The sequence below is a fragment of the Bufo bufo genome, chromosome 1 (genome assembly GCF_905171765.1).
Source record: "Bufo bufo chromosome 1, aBufBuf1.1, whole genome shotgun sequence".
Taxonomy (NCBI): Eukaryota; Metazoa; Chordata; class Amphibia; order Anura; family Bufonidae; genus Bufo; species Bufo bufo.
In genome coordinates, this window is record NC_053389.1 from 224136407 (window position 1) to 224163489 (window position 27083).

General features: G+C 45.9%; 1 protein-coding gene across 1 annotated transcript in view; it reads left to right on the top strand.

The window, feature by feature from the left end:
* Positions 1 to 3222: 3222 nt before the first annotated feature.
* The window catches only part of STK38L (serine/threonine kinase 38 like), a 36337-nt gene continuing 12476 nt past the window's right edge, over positions 3223 to 27083 (top strand). The window contains exons 1-7 of the mRNA XM_040435712.1: positions 3223 to 3349; positions 21114 to 21258; positions 23810 to 23861; positions 23948 to 24070; positions 24186 to 24269; positions 24384 to 24507; positions 26596 to 26750. Coding sequence (XP_040291646.1) covers positions 21125 to 21258; positions 23810 to 23861; positions 23948 to 24070; positions 24186 to 24269; positions 24384 to 24507; positions 26596 to 26750 — 672 coding nt within the window. The 5' untranslated portion in view covers positions 3223 to 3349; positions 21114 to 21124. The remainder of the gene's footprint in view (positions 3350 to 21113; positions 21259 to 23809; positions 23862 to 23947; positions 24071 to 24185; positions 24270 to 24383; positions 24508 to 26595; positions 26751 to 27083) is intronic.

Genomic DNA, 27083 nt, shown 5'->3' on the forward strand with positions numbered 1-27083 from the left:
TTCAAGTTTTAGAAATATCAATTTTTTCACTTATTAGTGCAAGTTCCCCCCAGCGCTCCTTATCCTGCACTCTCTGTGCATCCTCTGAATTGGCGATGCGCCTCTACATGATTCCAATCTCTCCTTGCAGCTTCATCAGCAGCCATCCTAACCCCGCCACGGACGCTCCTCCAATCAGAGCAGCCCTCCCCTCCCCACAACTCCTCCTTAACCTCAGCAGCAAGCCCGGTGACCTCACCATCAGCCGCAGGCATTATGCAGAGCGCTCGGAGGGGCGGTACAGATCGCGCTAAGCCACACCCCTCCGGTCCGATGATGTCACCGGGCAGGGCGTGTTGTTCACAATGAAGGAGGCAAGGTAACTATGCTAATTAGCATAGTAAACGCCTCCAATGCCGGCAAATGGGGCGGCAGGCTGGAGATAGAAGCAATACTCGGACCTAATCACGTTTCAAAGGACTGAGCCAGGAGGAGTTTAGGGGCGGTACTAAGGGGGGGAAGAAACCCCTTTAATAATCATGAACCTCAGCTCAATACCCAGTAGAATTAGTTTTTTTTTATATTTACAGTTACACTCTCATTGGTAATTGCATCTTAGAATTACAATCCCTTAGTGTATCCCCAATTCCCCCCCCCCTCCCAAAAAAAAAAAAAAAACTTCCTTAATATTTGATGTAAATAACAGCAAGACATTGGTCTGATTTTCTGGTTATACGTCCCTGTTTGGTATGGTGTTTTTTTTTTTTTTTTTTCCTTTATTTCATTCTTATATGTTTATCTGATTATTTTGAGTCTCTGTACCTCTGTGTGTGTGTGTATATATAATATATATATATATATATATATTCTATCATTTATAATATATCATTTATATTTCTTTGATTGATTCTTCTAGGGAGGTATTTTGTGCTGCAGGGCAGTATATTGTCCTGCAATGTGGTATTTGGTTCTGTAGCCATAACAAATACTAACGTGCAGCACAAGATACCTTCCCAGCAGAATCAAATACCACACTGCAGAACAAAATAATACCCCACACTGTTAGGGCAGTATATTATGCTGCACTGTGGTATGTGGTGCTGCTGGGGCAGTATATTATGTTGCACTGTGGTATCTGTTCCTGCTGGGGCAGTATATTGTGCTGCACTGTGGTATTTGGTTCTGCTGGGGCAGTATATTGTGCTGCACTGTAGTATTTGGTTCTGCTGGGGCAGTATATTGTGCTGCACTGTGGTATTTGGTTCTGCTGGGGCAGTATATTATGCTGCACTGCGGTATGTGGTGCTGCTGGGGCAGTATATTATGTTGCACTGTGGTATTTGGTTCTGCTGGGGCAGTATATTGTGCTGCACTGTGGTATCTGTTCCTGCTGGGGCAGTATATTGTGCTGCACTGTGGTATTTGGCTCTGCTGGTGCAGTATATTGGCTGCACTGTGGTATTTGGTTCTGCTGGGGCAGTATATTATGCTGCACTGTAGTATGTGGTGCTTCCGGGGCAGTATATTGTGCTGCACTGTGGTATTTGGTTCTGATGTGGCAGTATATTGTGCTGCACTGTGGTATTTGGCTCTGCTGGTGCAGTATATTGTGCTGCACTGTGGTATTTGGCTCTGCTGGGGCAGTATATTGTGCTGCACTGTGATATTTGGTGCTGCAGTATATTGTGCTGCACTGTGGTATGTGGTGGTTTCGGGGCAGTATATTGTGCTGCACTGTGGTATTTGGTTCTGCTGGGGCAGTATATTGTGCTGCACTGTGGTATTTGGCTCTGCTGGGGCAGTATATTGGCTGCACTGTGGTATTTGGTTCTGCTGGGGCAGTATATTGTGCTGCACTGTGGTATTTGGTTCTGCTGGGGCAGTATATTGGCTGCACTGTGGTATTTGGTACTGCCGGGCAGTATATTGTGCTGCACTGTGGTATTTGGTTCTGCTGGGGCAGTATATTGGCTGCACTGTGGTATTTGGTTCTGCTGGGGCAGTATATTGTGCTGCGCTGTGGTATTTGGTTCTGCTGGGGCAGTATATTGTGCTGCACTGTGGTATTTGGTTCTGCTGGGGCAGTATATTGTGCTGCACTGTGGTATTTGGTTCTGCTGGGGCAGTATATTGGCTGCACTGTGGTATTTGGTTCTGCTGGGGCAGTATATTGGCTGCACTGTGGTATTTGGTTCTGCTGGTGCAGTATATTGTGCTGCGCTGTGGTATTTGGTTTTGCTGGGGCAGTATATTAAGCTGCGCTGTGGTATTTGGTTCTGCTGGGGCAGTATATTGGCTGCACTGTGGTATTTGGTTCTGCTGGGGCAGTATATTAAGCTGCGCTGTGGTATGTGGTGCTGCTGGGGCAGTATATTGTGCTGCACTGTGGTATTTGGTTCTGCTGGGGCAGTATATTGTGCTGCGCTGTGGTATTCGGTGCTGCAGTATATTGTGCTGCACTGTGAGCACAGAACCATATAGTGGCAGTGCTTGGTATCGCGCTCAGCCCCTTTCACTTGAGGAGGGGAGCATTATATATACCGAGGGTACTGCAGGGGTTGGGCTGTAAAAAAAAAAAAAAAAAGCCAATGAAATTCATCTGTTATTAACGGACATTAAAAATGGATACAAAAAAATAATCGACAGATGCCTGGGAAATGGATGCACATACTGACGCAAAGTGGCCTTCAAAAAAAAGTCACAGTTTATCAATTTTTATTCCACCCCCCCCCCCCCCTATTGTTTTTATTACCTCAGAACCCAATTTTCCCCTTTGACTGTAAGTGATCATTTGCGAACCTCGTATGCACATTATAGAATCATACTGGTAATATCATGGAAGTGTGAGGCAGGATGGATACGTAGTCACAAGGAAAGTTGATGTTGATGTCTCTTGTACATCTTCTGAAAACGCCCTAGCCTACAGTCAGTCGCTAGTCGGTGAAAGTGCACCTGAAAATTTTAAATTCCAGACGATATTGCGTCATTTCCGCTCTATAATACTAATACATAAGAACTGTCCCCATTCATGTGTCCATTTTTCTGACGACTAGTTTTGCGTTTCAACGACATTAGTCTTCTACATAATGGATCCCGTAGGAAGACTGTTTGCTGTTTGTCCTCTAGTTTGCGAGAGTAAATCACAGAACGTGGACGGGGCGTGTCTGGGAGCTCAGGCTGCGGGTGTGACAGGGGGCGGGTATACCGGGACAGGTGCTCAGATCTCGCGAGAACTGGCTGCTGGAGCTGCGGGAGGATGAGGTTGTAGTCAGTCCGGGATCTGGTTGCCGGTGTGAGGAGACGTCCGCCCGGGTCAGTGGGCATTGTGGCGACAGGGCAGAGAAGAGCTGCAGTCACCTATACTAGCTGTGTAAGTATATGTCCGAATACACTATACTGCTATATCCAGTATTGTACTTTCATGTCTCCACGTTTTCAAGCTCTCTGCTTGCTGTCAGTGATTGGGAACATGCTTTTTTTTTTTTTATATCCAGAGGTTGAAACCTAATACTTTTCATAGCTGAAGATTTCTAACAATTGTATCCAGTGTAGAGGTAAACACATGGGCAGCACTTTGTTACAGTGTATCAGTCTGGAGTCCAGCCTATGGCTGGATGGGTTTCTGCTTCTGGTTGTAAATAATATCCCCATTCACTCACAGCAGGCAGAGGTCTTGACAATGGTGAGGAAGTGAAATTATATCCTATTAGAGAGTTGGAGGGGATGCTGGGAGTTGTGGTCTCAGCTGGAGTGCCCCACTGCAGTGTATTGGTCCCTGTGATGTCACCTTGTTTACACTGTGACATTGTTTCCCTCCCATCATGCAGTGTACATAGCAGTGCTGTACGGAATCGCCTGTGTGGGAGTACATTTATACTGTCATCTGTCTGTCTATGTCTGTCTGTCATCTATATATGTTATATGTCTGTCTGTCTCGCATCTATATGTGTTATAGCATGGAAAGGGTTACAGCCAGCTCACCTCAACGTCCTGCACAGCGGTGCACGGAGCGGACTCAAGCCAGTCCTGATTGAAGATAGAGGAAATAGAAGAAATGCTCCAGCACCACGATGGATAATGTGATAATCCCGGTCTTTATTGTCACCAAAATTCAGGAAATTCAGCAGTCAAAAAAACACTGGTGCCCACCGGTTCCAAAGATCATTGGAACCGGTGGGCACCAGTGTTTTTTTGACTGCTGTATTTACCTGAATTTTGGTGACAATAAAGACCGGGATTATCACATTATCCATCGTGGTGCTGGAGCATTTCTTCTATTTCCTCTATATGTGTTATATGTCTGTCTGTCTCGCATCTATCTATGTTATGTGTCTGTCTGTCTGTCTCGCATCTATCTATGTTATGTGTCTGTCTGTCTGTCTCGCATCTATGTTATGTGTCTGTCTGTCTCGCATCTATCTATGTTATGTGTCTGTCTGTCTCGCATCTATCTATGTTATGTGTCTGTCTGTCTGTCTCGCATCTATCTATGTTATGTGTCTGTCTGTCTCGCATCTATCTATGTTATGTGTCTGTCTGTCTCGCATCTATCTATGTTATGTGTCTGTCTGTCTGTCTCGCATCTATCTATGTTATGTGTCTGTCTGTCTCGCATCTATGTTATGTGTCTGTCTGTCTGTCTCGCATCTATCTATGTTATGTGTCTGTCTGTCTCGCATCTATGTTATGTGTCTGTCTGTCTCGCATCTATCTATGTTATGTGTCTGTCTGTCTCGCATCTATCTATGTTATGTGTCTGTCTGTCTCGCATCTATCTATCTGTGTTATGTGTCTGTCTCGCATCTATCTATCTGTGTTATGTGTCTGTCTGTCTGTCTCGCATCTATCTATCTGTGTTATGTGTCTGTCTCGCATCTATCTATCTGTGTTATGTGTCTGTCTGTCTGTCTCGCATCTATCTATCTGTGTTATGTGTCTGTCTGTCTGTCTCGCATCTATCTATCTGTGTTATGTGTCTGTCTGTCTGTCTCGCATCTATCTATCTGTGTTATGTGTCTGTCTGTCTGTCTCGCATCTATCTATCTGTGTTATGTGTCTGTCTGTCTGTCTCGCATCTATCTATCTGTGTTATGTGTCTGTCTGTCTGTCTCGCATCTATCTATCTGTGTTATGTGTCTGTCTGTCTGTCTCGCATCTATCTATCTGTGTTATGTGTCTGTCTGTCTGTCTCGCATCTATCTATCTGTGTTATGTGTCTGTCTGTCTGTCTCGCATCTATCTATCTGTGTTATGTGTCTGTCTGTCTCGCATCTATCTATCTGTGTTATGTGTCTGTCTGTCTGTCTCGCATCTATCTATCTGTGTTATGTGTCTGTCTGTCTGTCTCGCATCTATCTATCTGTGTTATGTGTCTGTCTGTCTGTCTCGCATCTATCTATCTGTGTTATGTGTCTGTCTGTCTGTCTCGCATCTATCTATGTCAGGGATCAGCAACCTTCGGCACTCCAGCTGTTGTGAAACTACAACTCCCAGCATGCTCCTTACACTTCTGTGGGAGTTCAGAGAACAGCTAAGCAAGTGTGCATGATGGGAGATGTAGTTTCACAACACCTGGAGTGCCGGAGGTTGCTGATCCCTGATCTATGTTATGTGTCTGTCTGTCTGTCTCGCATCTATCTATGTTATCTGTCTGTCTGTCTGTCTCGCATCTATCTATGTTGTCTGTCTGTCTGTCTGTCTCGCATCTATCTATCTGTGTTATGTGTCTGTCTGTCTCGCATCTCTCTCTATATATAGTATATCTCTGACCGGTGGGGGCAGTCCCGTGTCCCCTCGCTGTATGTGTAGGACTAATGGCAGTAATTACAGGACTGCCTCCGTTAGCCCTCCTGACACAGAGCTCGGTGACATTTCAGGCCTTTGCTCCGGAGACATATATATCAGTTTTCTCTAATACGATCAGAAGCCACGAGAAGATTCCCGCACCACATCCTTGCTTCTCACGACTTCATGTCATTACGTTACAATTGTTGTTTTCCAAAAACTGTAGCTCCCAGCATGCCCTGACAGCTGCGGGCTGAGTATGCTAGGAGTTGTAGTTTTGCTGAGACCTCGGCATTGCAGGGTCTGCCTGGTGATGCGTCTTATTCCTTAGAGGAAGTGTCCATTAGGTGACGTCAGCCTCAAAACTGAAAACATTTCCCAACCTCGCGGCTGATAACGGATGATTGTGCGCGGTACATTCACGTGGGTCAGTAAGGCGCAGTCCTTCTGCATTGTGATCTTCCGCCAGTTTCTAAGGATACCTTGTGCTGCAGATCCTGATTCCTTACCATTTTCAAGATCTCTCCATTAGGGCTGCAGTAATCGATTATTTCAGTAATCGAGTATTCTATCGATTATTTTTTAATCGAGTAATCGAATAAGAAAAAATGAATTAATAGACTGTTTTCCTTTATAAAAACTCATCAGACCCCCTGCCATCAGTCCCCCAACACCCTTCGTTCCCCCCTGTGCGATCATCCCAAGTACATCAGCTCCCCCCCCTCCCAAGTACATCAGCTCCCCCCCCCTCCCAAGTGCCATCAGCCCCCCCCCACCCAGTGCCATCAGCTCCCCCCCCACCCCAGTGCCATCAGCTCCCCCCCCACCCCAGTGCCATCAGCTCCCCCCCCACCCCAGTGCCATCAGCTCCCCCCCCACCCCAGTGCCATCAGCTCCCCCCCCACCCCAGTGCCATCAGCTCCCCCCCACCCCAGTGCCATCAGCTCCCCCCCCACCCCAGTGCCATCAGCTCTCCCCCCACCCCAGTGCCATCAGCTCTCCCCCCACCCCAGTGCCATCAGCTCCCCCCCCACCCCAGTGCCATCAGCTCCCCCCCCACCCCAGTGCCATCAGCTCCCCCCCCACCCCAGTGCCATCAGCTCCCCCCCCCACCCCAGTGCCATCAGCTCCCCCCCCCACCCCAGTGCCATCAGCTCCCCCCCCCCCCCCAGTGCCATCAGCTCCCCCCCCCCCCCCCAGTGCCATCAGCTCCCCCCCCCACCCCAGTGCCATCAGCTCCCCCCCCCACCCCAGTGCCATCAGCTCCCCCCCCCACCCCAGTGCCATCAGCTCCCCCCCCCACCCCAGTGCCATCAGCTCCCCCCCCCACCCCAGTGCCATCAGCTCCCCCCCCCCCCCCAGTGCCATCAGCTCCCCCCCCACCCCAGTGCCATCAGCTCCCCCCCCACCCCAGTGCCATCAGCTCCCCCCCCACCCCAGTGCCATCAGCTCCCCCCCCACCCCAGTGCCATCAGCTCCCCCCCCACCCCAGTGCCATCAGCTCCCCCCCCACCCCAGTGCCATCAGCTCCCCCCCCCACCCCAGTGCCATCAGCTCCCCCCCCCACCCCAGTGCCATCAGCTCCCCCCCCCACCCCAGTGCCATCAGCTCCCCCCCCCACCCCAGTGCCATCAGCTCCCCCCCCCACCCCAGTGCCATCAGCTCCCCCCCCCACCCCAGTGCCATCAGCTCCCCCCCCCCCCCCCAGTGCCATCAGCTCCCCCCCCCCCCCCAGTGCCATCAGCTCCCCCCCCCACCCCAGTGCCATCAGCTCCCCCCCCACCCCAGTGCCATCAGCTCCCCCCCACCCCAGTGCCATCAGAAGGAGCTGGGTTTATTTAAATTCGCATGCAAATTAGCATTTCTTGAGGTTTTTGGGGCATTCCAGATAGAATGGCGGTGATGCATAAAACGTCCAATCTTTGTGAATAGTGTCACAATTGGTGCCAGCTTAGGCGGCTCATGTGCCGTAACCCCTTTGTGTTAGTGGTTGTATGGGATTCCAGCCCATGGACCCCCCTCCCCAAAACTAATACCACTCTATAACATGTGATTACTGGTGCCCTTTAAGTGCTGCCAGTCTGAAGCCGATGAAAGTAAATTTCCTCCTTAATTCAGCATGTACCTGTAGGGGGTCTTACCCCATTGGCTGTTTGAGGTATAATTTTTTTTGGGGTGGGATGTTAAGTGTATTAGTACCTGGCTGGAGGCGGCTTCTCCCGGAAAAATCAGCTTTGCGGAAGCAATCTGCTGTGATCACTGGGGGAAGCTGCAGCCAGTCATAGGTTTCCTCTGCAGTGGCCACTACTGGTGAAATGTGGTAATACAGCATGGCCATCCAAACGATGGGGCAGTGAGTGGCGCTCTGCGCTGGCTAAGCGTGCCCATACACCTTCAAAAGCTATCTCTTCCCTGACTCCCCCATACACAGCGCCTCCGACTCCTCTTATCTACCAGGAGAATAAAGGATTGGGCGCGAAATGCAGCATCATCTTGGGAGAGATACATATTGTCGGAGGCTCATTTTTCATTGGGTGCCATGTAAAGCTGCAGTTGTGCGTTCTTCCCAGCAGAAGGTTTCCCGGATTCGCACAGGTCGTCACTGTTTACACTGAGGGATGGCATACAGTAATGGTGACTCCTTTCTTCCTCACGTGTGAGGCACGAGGCTCCAACATGCCTCACCCTGAGCAGGACACGTACCTGCATAATTATCCATCTTATCTGCCTGTTTAATTGCAGTGACTCGGGGAGATGTCATACTTGGGAAGTCGGGAAACCATTGCTTTCCGCTCACCCTGATCCGTTCTTTGTAAGGTTGCCGTCACGCTGTCTGTTTTTAGAGCTTTTACTTTTTTTATGGCATTTTTGCTGCTTTTTATGTAAAATAACGCAGCTCCAGATTTTACACGGATGGCTATGGGAATAATTAGACACAGCGCAAACAGGTGTGTGTATATATATATTTTTTTTAAGCATGGTGTGCGGTCCACATCTGTTCTATTCTTCTCCATTAAGATATTTCTACAAAAGTAAAACAATAAATGGTGGCATGCACGCAGCTGGTATCCATATTTTGTGGATATGTGACTTGCATATCACAAAAACGGATACAGTCGCCTGCATGCGCCCTAAGGCTCTGTGTCCCTGTGAGACCTGGAATCTACTATATCACCCTGATAGCGTTATGTCGGTGTAATTCAGTAGATTCCAGGACTGTGAGGTTTACACATAATTATAAATCATTCTCACATTGAACGTGCTTGTGTGCGCTGGCCTAAAAACCGTCACAAATTAACCTGAGATGAGTCCTTTCCCTGACTCATCTCGGGGACAGGACTCGCCTCAGGTTAATTTGCATATGTATCAAATATTATTATTATTTTTTTTTTACACAATACAAGCACACAGAGCTATGGCGAATGGGTATTGCGGATGTGCTAGCGGCCATCTATACACAAAATCCCGGTGACCTGGTTCCCTTTAATACCTTCATCCAACCAACCGAGTGTCTGAGAAGGATTTCTCAGATGTAACTAAGGCCTCATGCACACAACAGTATTTTTTTGCGGTCCGCAAAAAGCTGTTCCGTGATCCGTTTCCGTGTCTTCCTTGATTTTTGGAGGATCACCAGACATGAAAAGTGAAAAAAAAAATCTAAGTCAAGTTTGCCTTGCAAATGATAGGAAAAAAGCAGACGCGGATGACAATCTTGTGTGCCTCCGTGTTTTTTCACGGACCCATTGACTTGAATGGGTCCGCGAACCGTTGTCCGTGAAAAAAATAGGACAGGTCATATTTTTTTGACGGACTGGAAACACGAATCACGGACGCGGATGACAAACGGTGCATTATCCGAGTTTTCAACGGACCCATTGAAAGTCAATGGGTCCGCAGAAAATCACGGAAAACTGACACGGAACACAACAACGGTCGTGTGCATGAGGCCTAAAGGTCGAGAGACAGAAGCGGATCCATCTAACTTGCTTTTAGGAATTGACCATGTCATGTGTAGACAGGATTCCTACAGGACAATGAGGTGCCATTCCCATTGAAACCTGTGAAATTCAATTCCTCTCCTCTAGGTACATGAAAAGTGGAGGTTATAATGGGGTTAACGGTTCCGCAGGTTTTTTCTGTGGTAAACCTAGTTCCTCTTTCTCCCTCATTACCCATGGACTGTGTTGTGGATTTGGAGAGGGTCACGGTAAGCAGCCTCGCCTGCTACACTGTAACCTCACTCCTCAGCATTACCCACCAAACGTACTGCCTTCTGTGGGGCCTCACCATGGAGAAACACGCCATATAGTGTGTTGGCAGCCCATGTACCTCCCCTAAAATCTCCATCAAGACCATGGGTGAAGGGAGAGGTGGGTCATTTATATCTAGGTCTGCAGAAGGTCCAGAGGTCCTTCTGGGGACCATTCTATATATAAATGGTGTTCATTGCCATGATAGAAACTCTTTACCGGTTTGTAATAAATCAAGCATAATTATTGTCTACTAAGTTTAATAACTTTCTTATTTCCTTTGTATTTCCATTCCGCGCCTTGCTCACAATCTCTGCTTGCTGTCAGCAAGGGCTCGTGCAAACGACCATAGCCTGTTTTGCGGTCCGCACAGCCTTAGCATTTTGCTGAACGTCCAAGCCATAATAGAACAGTCCTGTCCTTGTCCGTAATCCGCATAAGAGTAGGACATGTTCGATATTTTTGCGGATACCATGGAACGGACATACGGATAGCACACGGTATGCTGTCCACATCTTTTGCAGTCCTTATCCGACCCACAAAAAATGCGGATCGGATGCGGACGATAAAATACGTTTGAGCATGACCCCTAAGGCTAGGGTTACATGATGAATTTGACCACACAGCAGCAAATTTTGGGTCACGTTAGTTGCGTTACGGGTGGAGCTACAGTGCGACCTTTGGCCTTATGATGTGTGCGACAATCAGTCGCCATGTTTTCCCGCCCTTAAAGGGAACATTGTTTATAGCCAGAGGATGTAGAAGCCTACTAATGTACTGTAAGTCTACACGGACTACCCTTGTACCAAACCCTAGGCCAGTGGTGGCGAACCTTTTTAGAGGCAGAGTGCCCAAACTGCAACCCAAAACCCACTTATTTATTGCAAAGTGCCAACACGGCAATTTAACCGGAATACCAATATAGCATATCTTCTATGTACTAGCCTGCCTACATTCAATGCGCTGCCTGCGCGGTTCATAGCGCGCCCTGCGCTTTTGAATGGAAAAGTCTAAGGCTTTCTTGGTACACCATAGGCTTTTTCCAGGGCCGGGTGCCCACAGAGAGGCCTCTGAGTGCTGCCTCTGGTACCCGGCCATAGGTTTGCCACCACTGCCCTGGTCTGTGAGATGTAAGGTCTGTACAGGTTTCCAACCTCTGAATGTATGTTTTATTCACAGACAGCAAGCAGTGAATAGTAAGGAATTCAAATGCAAGTTATAGGGCATCAGTATCACATCAGTGGGCGTTTGATTTCCAGGATCCCTGCAGAACAGTACTGAGCAGTACCAAAAACAGCCACTACACAGTTTACGGCGCTGTGCTTGGTATGCTGTGAAGAGTCGGCAGCCCCTATTGGCGCACCGCGACCTACCAAGAACAACGCAGTATACTGTGTAGTGGCTGTGACTAATGATCATGACATCACTGGCCTAGGAAGAGGCCTGAAATCTCATCAGACGGGATTCGGACCCCCAACCACCTGATATTGATGACCTGTCCTGATTGTACTCCCGAAAACCCCTTTGATCACCTTACCACAGGATAGGTGATAAATGTATGATTGCTGGAAGTAAGACTCCTGGGACCCCTAGCGATCACGAGAACGCGAGTTCCCTCTGGGTAGGTGATGAATGTTGTTTGCGTGCCAACCCCTTTAAGGGGATAGGATGGAGTTCACACAGTGGACGCATTGTTCGCTCTGTGTTGACTCCGCTCATTGACACAGCCGCCCCCAGTCCGCACACGCAGCTGTTGTCGCACAGGTCACTCCTTGCACCCTCCTGTTACTTTATGGCTCTCGCTACCTTTATTTTTTCTTTCATCCCTCTGGACGTTGTTAATCGGGTGACGACATTTTCCTCCCGCAATCACCTGATTATTGACAGCAGTCCGTGAAACTGAATCTGCAGTCCTTCCTCTTCTGTCCCCGCAGTGCGGCGACCACTGCCTCATAGAATTCAATGACAGACATCATACAGTGAGATTCCCAAACCCTGTGGCCCTGCAAAACGACAACTCCCAACCGCAGGCTGTCATGGCATACTGCGAGTTCAGGTTGGGGAACACCACCTTGCTAGATATTGACCATTTGCCTAGAGGCTGTCAGGGCGCGATGAGAGTTTGTTTTGCCACAGGTGCAGGATGTCATCCATTTGACAGGGCATGCTGGGAGTTGTAGTTTTGCTATAGCAAGAGAGCCACAGCTTAGGGAACACCTCTTATAGAGTGCAAGCTTTCCAACATTTGTATAAAGCCTGCTTTCTGCCAGTTTAGCTCTGTTTTTCCTCTGGCGGCACCCCTTGCTTGTTCAGTGTAGTGTTGTGAAAGTTATGGCGCCACCTGTAGGAGATTAGTAGGCTGATGGATCTAGCAGTGGTATTTAACTAAATTGTGAATGCAGCTTTGGATGTGTTTGGAGTGTAAGATCAGAATGAGACCTTAAATTTATTTTATTTTATTGTGATTTGAAAGGTTTAACAGACTGGCATCGGGCTCCCCAATCCTGCGGCCCGGGTACCGCTCTGTCCTAGATTTCCTGTATACGAATCAGATTGTGCAAAAAAAGAAGACGAGGATCTGTGCAGAGGGCTCCCAGGGGCCCAGCTTTTTCTAAGAACACAGTCATGATGCAGCTATTTCTATAACTCGCCATGTCCCTTGTTCGTACGGCTGCATGGAGTTTAGTGCAGGAGGAGCCTGCAGGGACTGTCCGCTTCCATGAAGCCTGGGCGACCCTGTGACCACAGATGTAGTCTGGGCACAGAGTTTACCTTCTGGACTCTAGGAAAGCTGGGCAGCCATGGGTGTGACTGCTGTGATGGGGGAGGAGTAGTGCACTCATCATTCTCATCCAGAAGATGTGATGCGGCTCTTCTGCTCCAGGGATTTGCAGATTTCCTTTTTAAGGCTCGTCTTCGTGTAATGTAGATTTTTCCACGAGCCTCTTCTTTCATCAAATGCCTAAAAATAGCAGCAGACGGCCAAAAATGCTGACTGGGAGCCGAGGAATCTCCTCTGATCCACAAACACTGACCCCACATCATGTCTGGGGGGCGTCACTTTAACCTCTCCCTTGTAGTATGCACTAGAAAATTGCTTAAGTAGCAGTTCCCCTAGAAAATGCTACTTAACTTTTTAAAGACCCTAAATGACTCAATAGTCTGTATAATGTAAAATTACTCCCCGTCCTTGTTCCTTCCCTTTTTCGTGTGCTGTTTGTGCCAGTTCTAACTGTAATCCTGGTGTTTTATTCATAAACCAGGAAGCTCTGGATGCACAGATGAGGTATGAGTCTTGTCAATAGTGGGATGTCTATTGCTCTGGGCAGCAATGTCGTTTCCCTGCAGTGCCCCCTGCTGAGTATATTTAGTATTACATGGCTCCCATTCCATATGATAGGATCCCAGGGATATATTCATATGGAAAGGGGATTGTCCAGATGGAATGACCCCCTTCTCTAAAACCAGAGGCGATACTAGAGGTTCTCCTTTCTAAACTTACCTGACTACTAGAAGATGGCATGCACGTACCAACATATGAAAATCGGATTGCGGGACATTCCATGCCCATTTTCTGTTAGGACGGCGCTTTTAGTGCAGATTTACATAGCCACGCCCCTTTTGTTGGCCAGTTGGCGGTATGATAGATGGATGCAGGTGCTGCTTATGCATCAGTTCTGATCCATTTCTTCAACTTGATTACCGACCCCATTGAATTGTGGGTTATTGGTGAGGGGGGCCTGACTGTACCCATTTTGCTCTGTGGTGTTTTAAGGTTTGCATTTCTCTTATCCGGTGGGGAGTTGTAGTTTTCAACCCAGAACCTGAGACGACGCTGTGATTGAAACTGAGAGTTATTAAAGGAAAAGAAGGGGGGTAATTATAGATAAAGAACCAGATAAGGAGCGATTGCTGTGTGACTCCATCTTATGGCCTGCGGCTGGCTGTCAGAGCATACTGAGAGTTGTAGTTTTGCAACAGCTGGGGATTTGAGAAATGGATGTTGCCTGGCAGCAGTTGTCAGGACATACTGGGAGTTGTAGTTTTGCACAGCTGCCGTGTCAGAGGTGGGGTTGTAGAGGGATAGTTGAGTGAATGTGTTCAAAAATTTTTCGTAGGCATTCAGGCTTTTGCAGATGATGTTGGGAGTAGTAGTTCTGCCACATTGGCGTAGTGCACTCTTTTCACCCCATAAAGCCTCTTTCACGTCTGTGTTGACTTCTGTGACAAGATGGTTCATACGTGAAGATGCTCATTAGGCCTCATGCACACGGCCGTTGTTTTGGTCCGCATCCGAGCTGCAGTTTTTGCGGCTCGGGTGCGGACCCATTCACTTCAATGGGGCCGCAAAAGATGCGGACAGCACTCCGTGTTCTGTCCTCATCCGTTGCTCCGTTCCGTGGCCCTGCAAAAAAAATATAACATGTCCTATTCTTGTCTCTTTTGCGGACAAGAATAGGCATTTCTACAATGCGTTCTGCAAATTGCGGAAGGCACACAGTCATCTGTATTCCACAGCCACTGTCAGGCTGAAAATTGGTTTCCAGAGAATCTCCAAGCAACGATCTGTGAAAACCACTGACCAAATACGGATGGCACGGTTGTGTCCATGGTCTTCACTGACCCATAGACTATAATGTGTGTGAGGGATCCGTAATCACGGACAAATATAGGGCATGCTTTCTTGGTGTCAACATGGCCCCATGATGTGTGGAGAGCTTATTTGGTTGCTAACCTGATTTTGATTTGAACATACACCATCATTTTGACTGGACAATACAATGCCGAAATGTAATTAACTTTTATTTGATACATTCGAGGGGATTACTCCCTCACGCAATATGTATGTGATAGGTCCTACGGACCACTATTTGTAAATGCTTCATGTCCTGTTATTTTTCTCAAATAAATGTTTGAAAAAAAAATAAAAAAATGTGTGAGTACACACATTAAAGTCAGTGGGTGCGTGTGCTGTCCGTGGAGATCGTGGACAGCACGTGTCTGCGATTCACTGACGTGTGAAAAAAGTTCAGTGGCTTTTAGCTGCATTTATTTTTCTCATCCTGTTTCTTGCCATGTTGTGTATACTTCTAGGAAAGTTGAGTGGCTAGTGGCTACCAATATGGCCACCATTGCGGCATTTGCAGGGGTTGACACCAGCTACTGGATGGCAGGTCTGTCTGTGGAAAAGAAACTATGGAGGAATTATCATTCCCTCCACAACTTTTTTTGGTTTCAAAAAGCCAACCAATTGCAATTACAAATTTTTAAGACGCAGCTGCCATTTTTATGCTGTCCTCACCAGTTTCTGAAAAGATTGCGTGGCAAGGGTGGGGCCATCAGCCCCAGCAAGTTCATCATTATTTATGCCACAAACTGGTGTAAGGGAGGCTCCAAGCTGCTGTAAATCTGACTGGTATGCGGACTGCCGGAGGAGGCATGACATTTAGGGCTGTTTCACACGAGCGGATGCCGTGCTTGTCATCCGCTGCGTGAAAGAATGCCAGGCCCCGCACTGAACAGCAGAGACATGGAGCAGTAACATGACTGATAATGCTCCGTGCCTCTCTGTGATCTCTTTACTACAAAATCACGGGGACAACTTTATCTCACTGAGATTTTATAGTAAAAAGATCACAGAGAGGCACAGAGCGGAGCTTGTCTGTCTTTCACGCAGCGGATGACACGCACGGCATCCGCTCGTGTGAAACAGCCCTTATGAGGACACAGGTCCTATAAAGACCAAAGTAGCACACGCCGGCGTTAATAAATCGGGGCCTATGCTTACATATGGGGACAGATTTGTCCTTTAGGAGTCTGGGAAACATGGGTGACTAATGGTTACCCAGCCTTTCCATGTTAATAAATGACTAGTCGTCCTGGTTTTGCATAACGAGCCAGATTCTGGGAAAGTTGGGTAAGTAAGGCTACTTTCACACTGGCTTTCCGTTTGTGAGATCCGTTCAGGGCTCTCACAAGCCGTCCAAAACAGATCAGTTTGCATTCTGAATGGAAATTATCCGCTCAGAATGCATCAGTTTAGTCTTCATTCTGCTTTGGAGACCAAAACGCTGCTTGCAGCGTTTTTGGTGTCCGTCTGATGAAACTGAGCCAAACGGATCCGTCCTGGCACACAATGTAAGTCAATGGGGACAGATCAGTTTTCACTGGCACAATAGAAAACTGATCCGTCCTCCATTGACTCTCAGTGGTGTTCAAGACGTCTTGACTATGTTAAAGATAATACAAACGGATCCGTTCAGAACGCGAGTGTGAAAAGTAGCCTAATCCGGTCACTTCACTTAGGCAGGGACGAATCTCTCCCTATGAGTCTAGGAAAGCTTGATGATAGCTCCCGTAGTGGGCAGGACGTATTGTTTGCCGTCCAGCTTTCCCAGAACCTAAGAAAAGTCTGAATTAAAACTTTTGACAACTTCCATTCACTGGAGCATTTTGGGTGAAATTCAGATATATATTGTACAGCGGGTGCCTCTTGCCTGCGACATGAAGGTTACAGGGACATGTCACATACTGCACCGAGGTGTAAGAGCCTCACCCGAGCTCTGAGCAGTGACAGGTGCTTCCTTCCTAACCGAATTTCACTTCTCTAGATGGGCATCACCGCACCCAGAAGTACAAAGCCCAAGTGCAAAGCAATGTAAAGTATCACATGCCACTAGAAGGCTTTCAGGTGCCAGTCATTCTGGAATAGCTGATAACAGAAGACAAATTGTTGTTTAATGCCTGCAGGTTTATGGTTCCTTTTAACCCCTTAAGGACCGGGCCATTTTTCATCTTAAGGACCAGACTGATTTTTTTCAAATCTGACATGTCACTGTATGTGGTGATAACTTTGGAACGCTTTTACTTATCCAAGCCATTCAGAGATTTTTTCGTGACACATTGTACTTCATGATAGTCATACATTTGAGTCAATATATTTCACCTTTTATTTATGAAAAAATCCCAAATTTACAAAAAAAATAGAAAAATTAGCAATTTTCAAAATTTCAATTTCTCTGCTTTTAAAACAGAAAGTGATACCTCATAAAATATTAATTAACATTCCCCATATGTCTACTTTATGTTGTCATCATAATGTAAATGTCATTTGATTTTTTTTGAAACATTAGAAGGCTTAGAATTTTAGAAGAAATTCTTAAAAGTTTTAAGAAAATTTCCAAAACCCACTTTTTAAGGGCCAGTTGAGGTCTGAAGTCACTTTGTGGGGCTTACATAATAGAAACCACCCATAAATGACCCCATTTTAGAAACTACACCCCCCAAGTTACTCAAAACTTATTTTACAAACTGTTAACCCTTTAGGTGTTCCACAAGAATTAATGGAAAATGTAGATGAAATTTCAAAATTTCACTTTTTTGGCAGATTTGCCATTTTAATCCATTTTATTTTTCAACACATCAAGGGTTAACAGCCAAACAAAACTTATCGTTTATTACCCTGGTTCTGCGGTTTACATAAACACCCCGCATATGGTCGTAAACTGATGTAAGGGCACAAGGCAGGGCGCAGAAGAAAAGGAGCGCCATATGGTTTTTGGAAGGCCATGTCCCATTTGAAGCCCCCCTGATGAACCCTTACAGTAGAAACTCCCAAAAAGTGACCCAATTTTGGAAACTAGGGGACAAGGTGCCAGTTTTATTGGTACTATTTTGAGATGCATATGATTTTTAATTGCTCTATATTACGTTTTTTTTTTAGGCAAGGTAACCACAAGGTAGATTGTGCTATTTTTATAGAGCAGGTTGTTACGGATGCAATGATATCAAATATGTCTAATTTCTTTGCTTGTTTCAGTTTTAATAAATAAAGCATTTTTTAAAAAAAAAATCTGAACGCCATATTTATTTTTTTCTGCCGATCGACTTGTGCAGGGGCTCCTTTTATTGCAGGAAGAGTTGACTTTTTTTATTGGTACCATTTTTGGGTACATATGATTTTTTTGATCATTCATTATTACACTTTATGGGACAAGGTGAACAAAAAATTGGTTGTTTTAGCACAGTTTTAATTTATTTATTTTTACAGCGTTCATCTGAGGGTTTAGGTCATGTGACATTTTTATAGAGCAGATTGTTACGGAGCCATAGCTTTTTCATTTTTTGACCGATTGTCTTAGGGTCTCATTTTTTGCGGGTTGAGGTGACGGTTTGATTGGTACTATTTTGGGGGGCATACGCCTTTCTGATCGCTTGGTGTTGCACTTGCACTGTGATGTTAGGTGAAAAAAAAAGGCTTTTTTGGCCCCTTTTTTTTTTGTTTACGGTGGTTAGGTCATGTGATATTTTTATAGAGGAGGTTGTTATGGACGCGGCAATACCTAATATGTCTTTTTTTATTTATTTCACTTTAACACAATAATAGCAGTTTTGAAACAAAAAAATTATGTTTTAATGTCTGCATGTTCTGAGAGCTATAGTTTTTTTTATTCTGGTACTTAAATTTTTGGGGGTTTGATCCCTTTTGCAATGCATTACAATACATCTATTACACAGAGTAATACACTAACAGGTTGCCTAGGAGACCAAGCCTGAGGCTGGATCTCCTGGGCACCCGTAGAAGGCAGGTCCCGATGCCGTGCAACACATTGGGCAGCCTCTGCACGGCATCAGGCTGCCTTGTCACACATCTGGTCCCCGCCACAGCAGCGCGGGGACCCGATTGGCTCCCTCACCCGCAGCAAACCCCTTCTATGTCGCGGTCAGCGCTGACCGCGGCATAGAAGGGGTTAATCCACCAGATACAGTAGGGGCCCAGCTATCAGGGACTGCTGGGCGGGCGCAGCTCACAGCTTCCCCCGCCATACATGCACAGCGTTTTGCGTTAAGGGGTTAAAGGGGTTCTCCGGGCTTTTAATATTGATGACCTATCCTCCGGCTGGATAGGGCGCTCTGTGTGTGCTTGCCCTCTCCTGTCTCTCTTCCTGCTCGCCATAGACGTAGCAGCAGCGAGTAGGAAGAGAGACGGCACACGCACGTTCCGCGCTCCTTACCTTCATGCAGCTGATTGGTGGGGGTCCGACACCCAGCACCCCCGCCATTCTGATATCGATGACCTATCTTGAGGATATGTCATCAATATTAAAAGCCCGAAGAACCCCATGTAAGACATTGACAATATGTATTACTTATAAGAAGGCGATAACCCTTTAGGGTACGTGGATTGATGCTGCGGGTTTTCATGTGTCAAATCTGCAGGATTGTACAGTACCAGCAAAACTGACATTTTATGGTGTCGCTGAACTTTTTGTGTGTCAAAGGTTTACATCATTGGGGTCTAAGTGGTGAGGCTCCCACCAGTCGCTAGAACGAGCATAAAGAGTGCTCACATAGGGCTCTCTTTCCTCGCTGTAGAGGACGGAATTGAGGTGGGCTCAGACTCTCTATTCAGCATGTGTCCTGCACGCCCTCCTTATCCTCCTCAGACCCCCGCTGATCAAATTTTTTCAAAGTTCAGTGAAACTTTAGAAATCTCATCCATAGGCCTCATGCACACGGCCGTGTTTCGCGGCCGAGAGCGGTCCGTGGTAACCCGGCCGGGATTCCTTCTGACAGCAGGAGCGCACAGCGTCATTGGTTGCTATGACGCCGTTCGCTTCATGCTGCTGTACAGTGATACACTCGTATAGATCATATGAGTGTATCACTGTACAGCAGCGGCGGCATGAAGCGCATGGCATCATAGCAACCAATGACGCTGTGCGCTCCTGCTGTCAGAAGGAACCACGGACCGCTCTCGGCTGCGGAACACGGCCGTGTGCATGAGGCCATATGCTGTGAACAATATATACGAGAATTGGCTTGTGGTGCGGATATGAAGCCTGCCACATTTCAATTTATGCTGCGGATTTCCCGCTTTTTGATACATAAGGTACAAAGTTCATGGCAAAGTACAGAACATATTTGCATTATTTTTCCTGTAGAACTCCAACATCCTTGTACTCTTATAATCCAGCACAAAACTGCTATATAGTGAAGCATACAGCAGTAAGTGGACCTTATGGTTGCTAAATTATCAGGTATTCTAGATTATTGGAACTCGCTTGTAGAGAGCCCCCTAATCTGCAGCTGTCCCATGGTTCCTTCTTCATCCACTTCTAGTCTTGTGAAATTCCACGTGGTATTTGCTCTCCTGTGCGGGAGACAAGTGCCGATTTAGGCCCAGTTCACACGTCATTGTTTGATCAGTGATATCCATCAGTGATTGTGAGCCAGAACCAGGAGTGGAGCCTGCACATGGATAAGGTATAATGAAAAGATTTGCTTCTGTTCTGTGTTTCTGACCTGCCCCTCGTTTTGGCAATTTTGGCTGCAACACCTGTTGTGCGACCAGTGATCACACAGCAACCTCGGAATCACAAAAAAAATCCGGAAGTGCTGGAAGTCACTGGTAAAACGTGAATTACGCCCTAAAGCCGTTGTTCTTTCCTGGCCAGACCTGAAGAGGGAATCCTACCACCTGATCCCCACTGCTGGGTTCCAGCTCCCCCGTTCTCTCCAGGCTGCTGCAGCTCTCAGGTCTTCCCATGTCAACATCCATTTTGACGTGGGTCATGTGACTTCAGTGGTGATGTGTCTCCCATGCCTGACGTGACCCAGTGACATGACGCGTCTACCTAAGAGGCCTCCAGGAGTGAACAACCTCTTTAAAGGAATTTTACTCTGTTGTATAGTGAAGGGACTGGGTTTTACAGGGTTAGAAAAACATAGCAGCTATCTTCCAAAAAACAGCGCCACACTTATCCATGGGTCGTGTCTGGTACTGCAGCTGAGCTCTATTCACACACGCGCTGGTTTGGAAAAAAGCAGCCACGTTTATGTAATTCTCCTCTGAAATCCATAAACGAGTGCAGTGTGAAGTCACCGGGATTTCCGACGCCCTATGTTACTTGGACTGAGGTCCCCAGCCCCCTAGTGTATGTTTTCTGTTAAATATGTGTTTGGGTGTGACGGTGCCAGTCTCGACCATCCCTGTGGGCACCTGGAGTGAGCTGCTTGGTGCTCACGGTACATTTCCAGTTTCAGTGAATGTTTTTTTTTTTTTTTTGTCTAACCCCAATTATTATAATTTTTTTTCAGTACTCATTATTATGGCAGTGACGGCCGGCAACGCCACAGCCTTCCCCATGAGTAACCACACCCGAGAGAGAGTGACTGTGGCCAAGCTGACTCTGGAAACCTTCTACAGCAACCTGATCCTACAGCATGAGGAGCGAGAGACCAGGTACCACCACGCAGAGTGATGTAATGCCCCACTTACATGTATGTGCGTGTGAAAAGGCTCAGCATCCCTCAACCTGTTGGAAAACTATAACTCCCAGCAGTAGTTTTACAACAGCTGCCTTAAAAGAAGCAAGGTGTCCGTCGTTTTGACAGCTGAAGAACCACTTGCTCTGTGTAAAGAGCAATTCCTGGGGGTGGGTCTATTCATGATACTGGTTGTTCATCGAAGGATCAGCCTTCAGCTGGCATGGCGGGTGGTAGTTTTGCATCAGTGGTGGAGACTGTCAGTGCATGCTGGGAATTGTAGTTTCACAACAGTTCGAGTGCCCCATGTTGTTATATCTAGATGAACTTATACTGAGATACTAGATAATTGCATAAAAAGCAGTTGCTTGGTGAATATAGTGTTTAACACTAAATGTTCAATGAAGGGTGAGATCTGCGGCAGATCAGCAACAAAATTTGCAAGTTAAACATTCAGATTTTGTGGCAGAAATGCAGAGAAATCCACATTGAAATCTTTGCAGAATTTCTGTTTGAAAATATGCACTTGTGTGCAGGTACCCTAAGGGTCTGGACTGTGGGGGTCTGGGTACCTGCGCAATAACTGGCACGACCATATTTATACTACACGTGAGTATTAACATGTTTAGGATCACATGCTGCTTTAGTATCTAGCAGGAGCAGGCCCAGTGATGGTCAGACATGCCCAAGGAGAAGACAGGAGCAATTTATAACTACTGTGCCTCTTTATTCTCTTCGCTGTACATATTGTGGCAGCAGACTAGTATCTGTAGAGTCCAGTTCCACAGTTTCCACACTTAGGCCTCATTTACAGTTCTGGGTCAGTATTATGTAAGTGAAAAAAGAATCCTTATTTAATCCGTGAAATGTCTCTGAAGGATCCGTGGATGGTCCGCGTGTTTTTAGTCTCCGTCATCTGTAATCCACGGACGTTGCGCGGCTAAAAATTATTTTCAAGAGCATCTCTTATATGTCTATTGTAAAAAACGGATGCACCAGGGATGCCATCCGTGTTGTGTCCGTGATTTTCATGGAACCATAGACGTCAATAGACGTGTTTGGTCCGCATCACGGATCAAACTAGTGCTGATCTGCAAGGTCGGTAAAATAAATACTGATGTGTGAACAGCAGAGGTCGCAATAACACCTGTACAAGCGTCATAGACGCCTGTTCAGGCCATTTTACTCCCTGGAAAAAGACTCATGCGTATTTTTACGCATGGTCTTTTTCTAGTCAGGAGCGCTGTATCAGAAGCTGCCAGGTCCAGCACACATGAAGCCCCGCCCCTCACGAACATCTCACCAGGAGAGTCTGGACTAAACACTACATTGTGGTTAAAGGACCTGTGGTGATGTCACAGTCATGTGATCAGCAATGTGTGTGGGAGGAGTAAGGGAACACAGGACTGTGCTGGTGGAGAATGCAGAGGTACCTTATGTATGAAAGGGGTGTATAAAGCAGGGCTATGTCAGTGTAACCAGTCTATTATACAATTTTCTGTGTGTAATGTGCACACAGTAGTTCTGTGTGTGTAATGGACATGTAGCAGAGCTGTGTGTGCAATGTGTATATAGTAAACTATCTGTGTAATGGGCATGTGGTAGAGCTGTGTATCGAATATGTATATAGCAGTGTCAGGTGGGTGCTGTGTATGGCAGCAGTGGTCTTATGTTTAGTGTATGATGTTGGATAAATTGTCTACATTTATTTCTGCATGGGAGACTAGCAAAGGTTTCCCTGCAGAAATATCAGCCTCATAATGTTATGTGGACCTATGCATTATCTATGTGAATTACAGCAAAATTTCTACTCCTCCTCGGCTAAAAATACTCCTCAAAATTGTTAAGAGCAGTATTTTTACTCTTCTGGAAATAATGTAGTGCAACCTCTGGTGAACAGACACATTCAAGTCAATGGGTACATGTGCTGTCTGTGGAAAATGCAGACAGCACGCATCAATGTCAGAATAGCATTGCCATTAAAATGCAATGCACTATAGGGATTGATTGCATTTTAAAAGACAGAATTACTAATTTATTCTTAGTTGCCACCGAAAAAACTTAATAACAAGCGATCAAAAAGCGCCATTTACTCCAAAATTATACCAATGAAAAATACAAGTCCCCCAAAAATCAAGCCCTCACACAACTCCATGTAATGAAAAATAAAAAAGTTCTGGGTCTTGGGAAGTGGCAATGCAAAAACAAAAAGGGGGTTTTATTGCAAAAAAGTTGTAAAACGTAAAAAAAAAAATATATGTATTTGATATCACTGTAATCGTACTGACCCAGAGAATAAAGATATTATGTTATTTATACTGAAAAATGAACGCCGTAAAATTAATAAGGTAAAACGCAGTGGCAGTATTGCTGTTTTTTCTCATCTCCCTCCCAGCGGGATGCTTACGGCTGGTATCTGTATTTTGCACCACATGGTCAAAGTCGCAAGAAAGCGCCTGGTCATTTTGGACCGAAAATCTCTGGTCATTAATGAGTTAATGTAATTTGCAATTTTCTTCCTAAAACAGGCAAAAGAAGTTAGAAATTGCCATGGAAGAGGAGGGACTGGCAGATGATGAGGTGAATGATGAAGCTGATGAGTAGCGACCTCTAGTGTTAGCACAGAGAATTGTGCCATCCACTAATACATTGTTTCATTCCAATAGAAAAGACTCAGGCGGTCACAGCATGCGCGAAAGGAAACAGAATTTCTGCGTCTGAAGAGGACCAGGCTGGGCTTGGACGATTTTGAGTCGCTGAAGGTCATCGGGAGGGGAGCGTTTGGAGAGGTATGCCCATTAACGAGAGTGTAGCCTGTCTATTCAATAGATGGCTAATGACTTAATATACTATGCCTAAAAATGTGAGTGCATGAGGAAAAAAATGTTTTTTTTTCTATTTTAGGTGCGTCTTGTTCAGAAAAAGGACACTGGACATATCTATGCAATGAAAATCCTCAGGAAAGCAGACATGTTGGAAAAAGAACAGGTGAGGGGTACAGTTAATTCATGAGAGGGGGGTTTGCTTGGTCACTCTCATCTGTTTGTCCAGGATTTGTCTGAAATCATTATCATGGCATTCTTTATACCCCCCTTTATGTAGGTGGCGCACATCCGTGCCGAGCGAGATATATTGGTAGAAGCAGATGGGGCCTGGGTGGTGAAAATGTTCTACAGCTTCCAGGACAAAAGGAACTTGTATCTGATCATGGAGTTCTTACCTGGAGGTAACACCATAAATAGGTTTCCAGTTTAATTAACTTTAATCTACATACCGTTACTACGTATATACGGTACATTACATTACTTATCCTGTACTGATCCGGAGCTGCACTCACTATTCTGCTGGTATAGTCGCTGTGTGCATAAATTACTTATCCTGAGTTACATCCTGTATTATACTCCAGAACTGCACTCACTATTCTGCTGGTGGAGTCACTGTGTACATAGTTGGGTCCATAAATATTGGGACATCGACACAATTCTAAAATTGTTGGCTCTATACACCACCACAATGGATTTGAAATGAAACTAACACAATGTGCTTTAACTGCAGACTGTCAGCTTTAATTTGAGGGCATTTACATCCAAATCAGGTGAACGGTGTAGGAATTACAACAGTTTGCATATGTGCCTCCCACTTGTTAAGGGACCAAAAGTAATGGGACAGAATAATAATCCTAAATCAAACTTTCACTTTTTAATACTTGGTTGCAAATCCTTTGCAGTCAATTACAACCTGAAGAGACCAGACGCTGGGTTCCATCCCTGGTGATGCTCTGCCAGGCCTCTACTGCAACTGTCTTCAGTTCCTGCTTGTTCTTGGGGCATTTTCCCTTCAGTTTTGTCTTCAGCAAGTGAAATGCATGCTCAATCGGATTCAGGTCAGGTGATTGACTTGGCCATTGCATAACATTCCACTTCTTTACTTTAAAAAACTCTTTGGTTGCTTTTGCAGTATGCTTTGGGTCATTGTCCATCTGCACTGTGAAGCGCCATCCAATGAGTTCTGAAGCATTTGGCTGAATATGAGCAGATAATATTGCCCGAAACACTTCAGAATTCATCCTGCTGCTTTTGTCAGCAGTCACATCATCAATAAATACAAGAGAACCAGTTCCATTGGCAGCCATACATGCCCACGCCATGACACTACCACCACCATGCTTCACTGATGAGGTGGTATGCTTAGGATCATGAGCAGTTCCTTTCCTTCTCCATACTCTTCTCTTCCCGTCACTCTGGTACAAGTTGATCTTGGTCTCATCTGTCCATAGGATGTTGTTCTAGGACTGTGAAGGCTTTTTTAGATGTCGTTTGGCAAACTCTAATCTGGCCTTCCTGTTTTTGAGGCTCACCAATGGTTTACATTTTGTGGTGAACCCTCTGTATTCACTCTGGTGAAGTCTTCTCTTGATTGTTGACTTTGACACACATACACCTACCTCCTGGAGAGTGTTCTTGATCTGGCCAACTGTTGTGAAGGGTGTTTTCTTCACCAGGGAAATAATTCTTTGGTCATCCACCACAGTTGTTTTCCGTATTCTTCCGAGTCTTTTGGTGTTGCTGAGCTCACCGATCCTTTCCTTCTTTTTTAAGAATGTTCCAAACAGTTGTTTTGGCCACGCCTAATGTTTTTGCTATCTCTCTGATGGGTTTGTTGTGTTTTTTCAGCCTAATGATGGCTTGCTTCACTGATAGTGACAGCTCTTTGGATCTCATCTTGAGAGTTGACAGCAACAGATTCCAAATGCAAATAGCACACTTGAAATAAACTCTGGACCTTTTATCTGCTCATTGTAATTGGGATAATGAGGGAATAACACACACCTGGCCATGGAACAGCTGAGAAGCCAATTGTCCCATTACTTTTGGCCCCTTAACAAGTGGGAGGCACATATGCAAACTGTTGTAATTCCTACACCGTTCACCTGATTTGGATGTAAATACCCTCAAATTAAAGCTGACAGTCTGCAGTTAAAGCACATCTAGTTTGTTTAATTTCAAATCCATTGTGGTGGTGTATAGAGCCACAAATGTTAGAATTGTGTAGATGTCCCAATATTTATGGACCTGGCTCTACATTACTTATCCTGTACTGATCCTCAGTTACATCCTGTATTATACTCCAGAGCTGCATTTACAGTTCTGTAATTACTACGTTTGTCTGCACAGAGCTTGCTCTGGTGATTTGCATGCTGGGAAGTGTCATATTTACTACTGGAACATTACAGTCATTTGTTGCAAGGAAAACTTATTGCCCCTCCTATGTTTTAGGCCCTCAGCTAATATGTCTCTTGCTGTCATTTGTGTAGGTGACATGATGACCTTGCTCATGAAGAAAGACACGCTGTCAGAAGAGGAGACGCAGTTCTATATAGCAGAAACTGTATTGGCCATTGATGCGATTCACCAGCTGGGCTTTATCCACCGAGACATCAAGCCAGACAACCTTTTACTAGATGCCAAAGTGAGTTATAGAGTCTACACAGACTAGTTATGCTCTGGATGACTTTTCACATGTCTTAGGCCTCTTTCACACGGGCGTGTCCGGATTAGGTCCGGGGCATTGCGGCAAACCCGCACGAGTAGGAACGCAATTGCAGTCAGTTTTGACTGCGATTGCGTTCCGATGTTCAGTTTTTATCGCACGGGTGCAATGTGTTTTGCACGCGCGTGATAAAAAAACGACTGTGGTACCCAGACCCGAACTTCTTTACAGAAGTTCAGGTTTGGGTTAGTTGTAGTGTAGATTGTATTATTTCCCCTTATAACATGGTTATAAGGGAAAATAATAGCATTC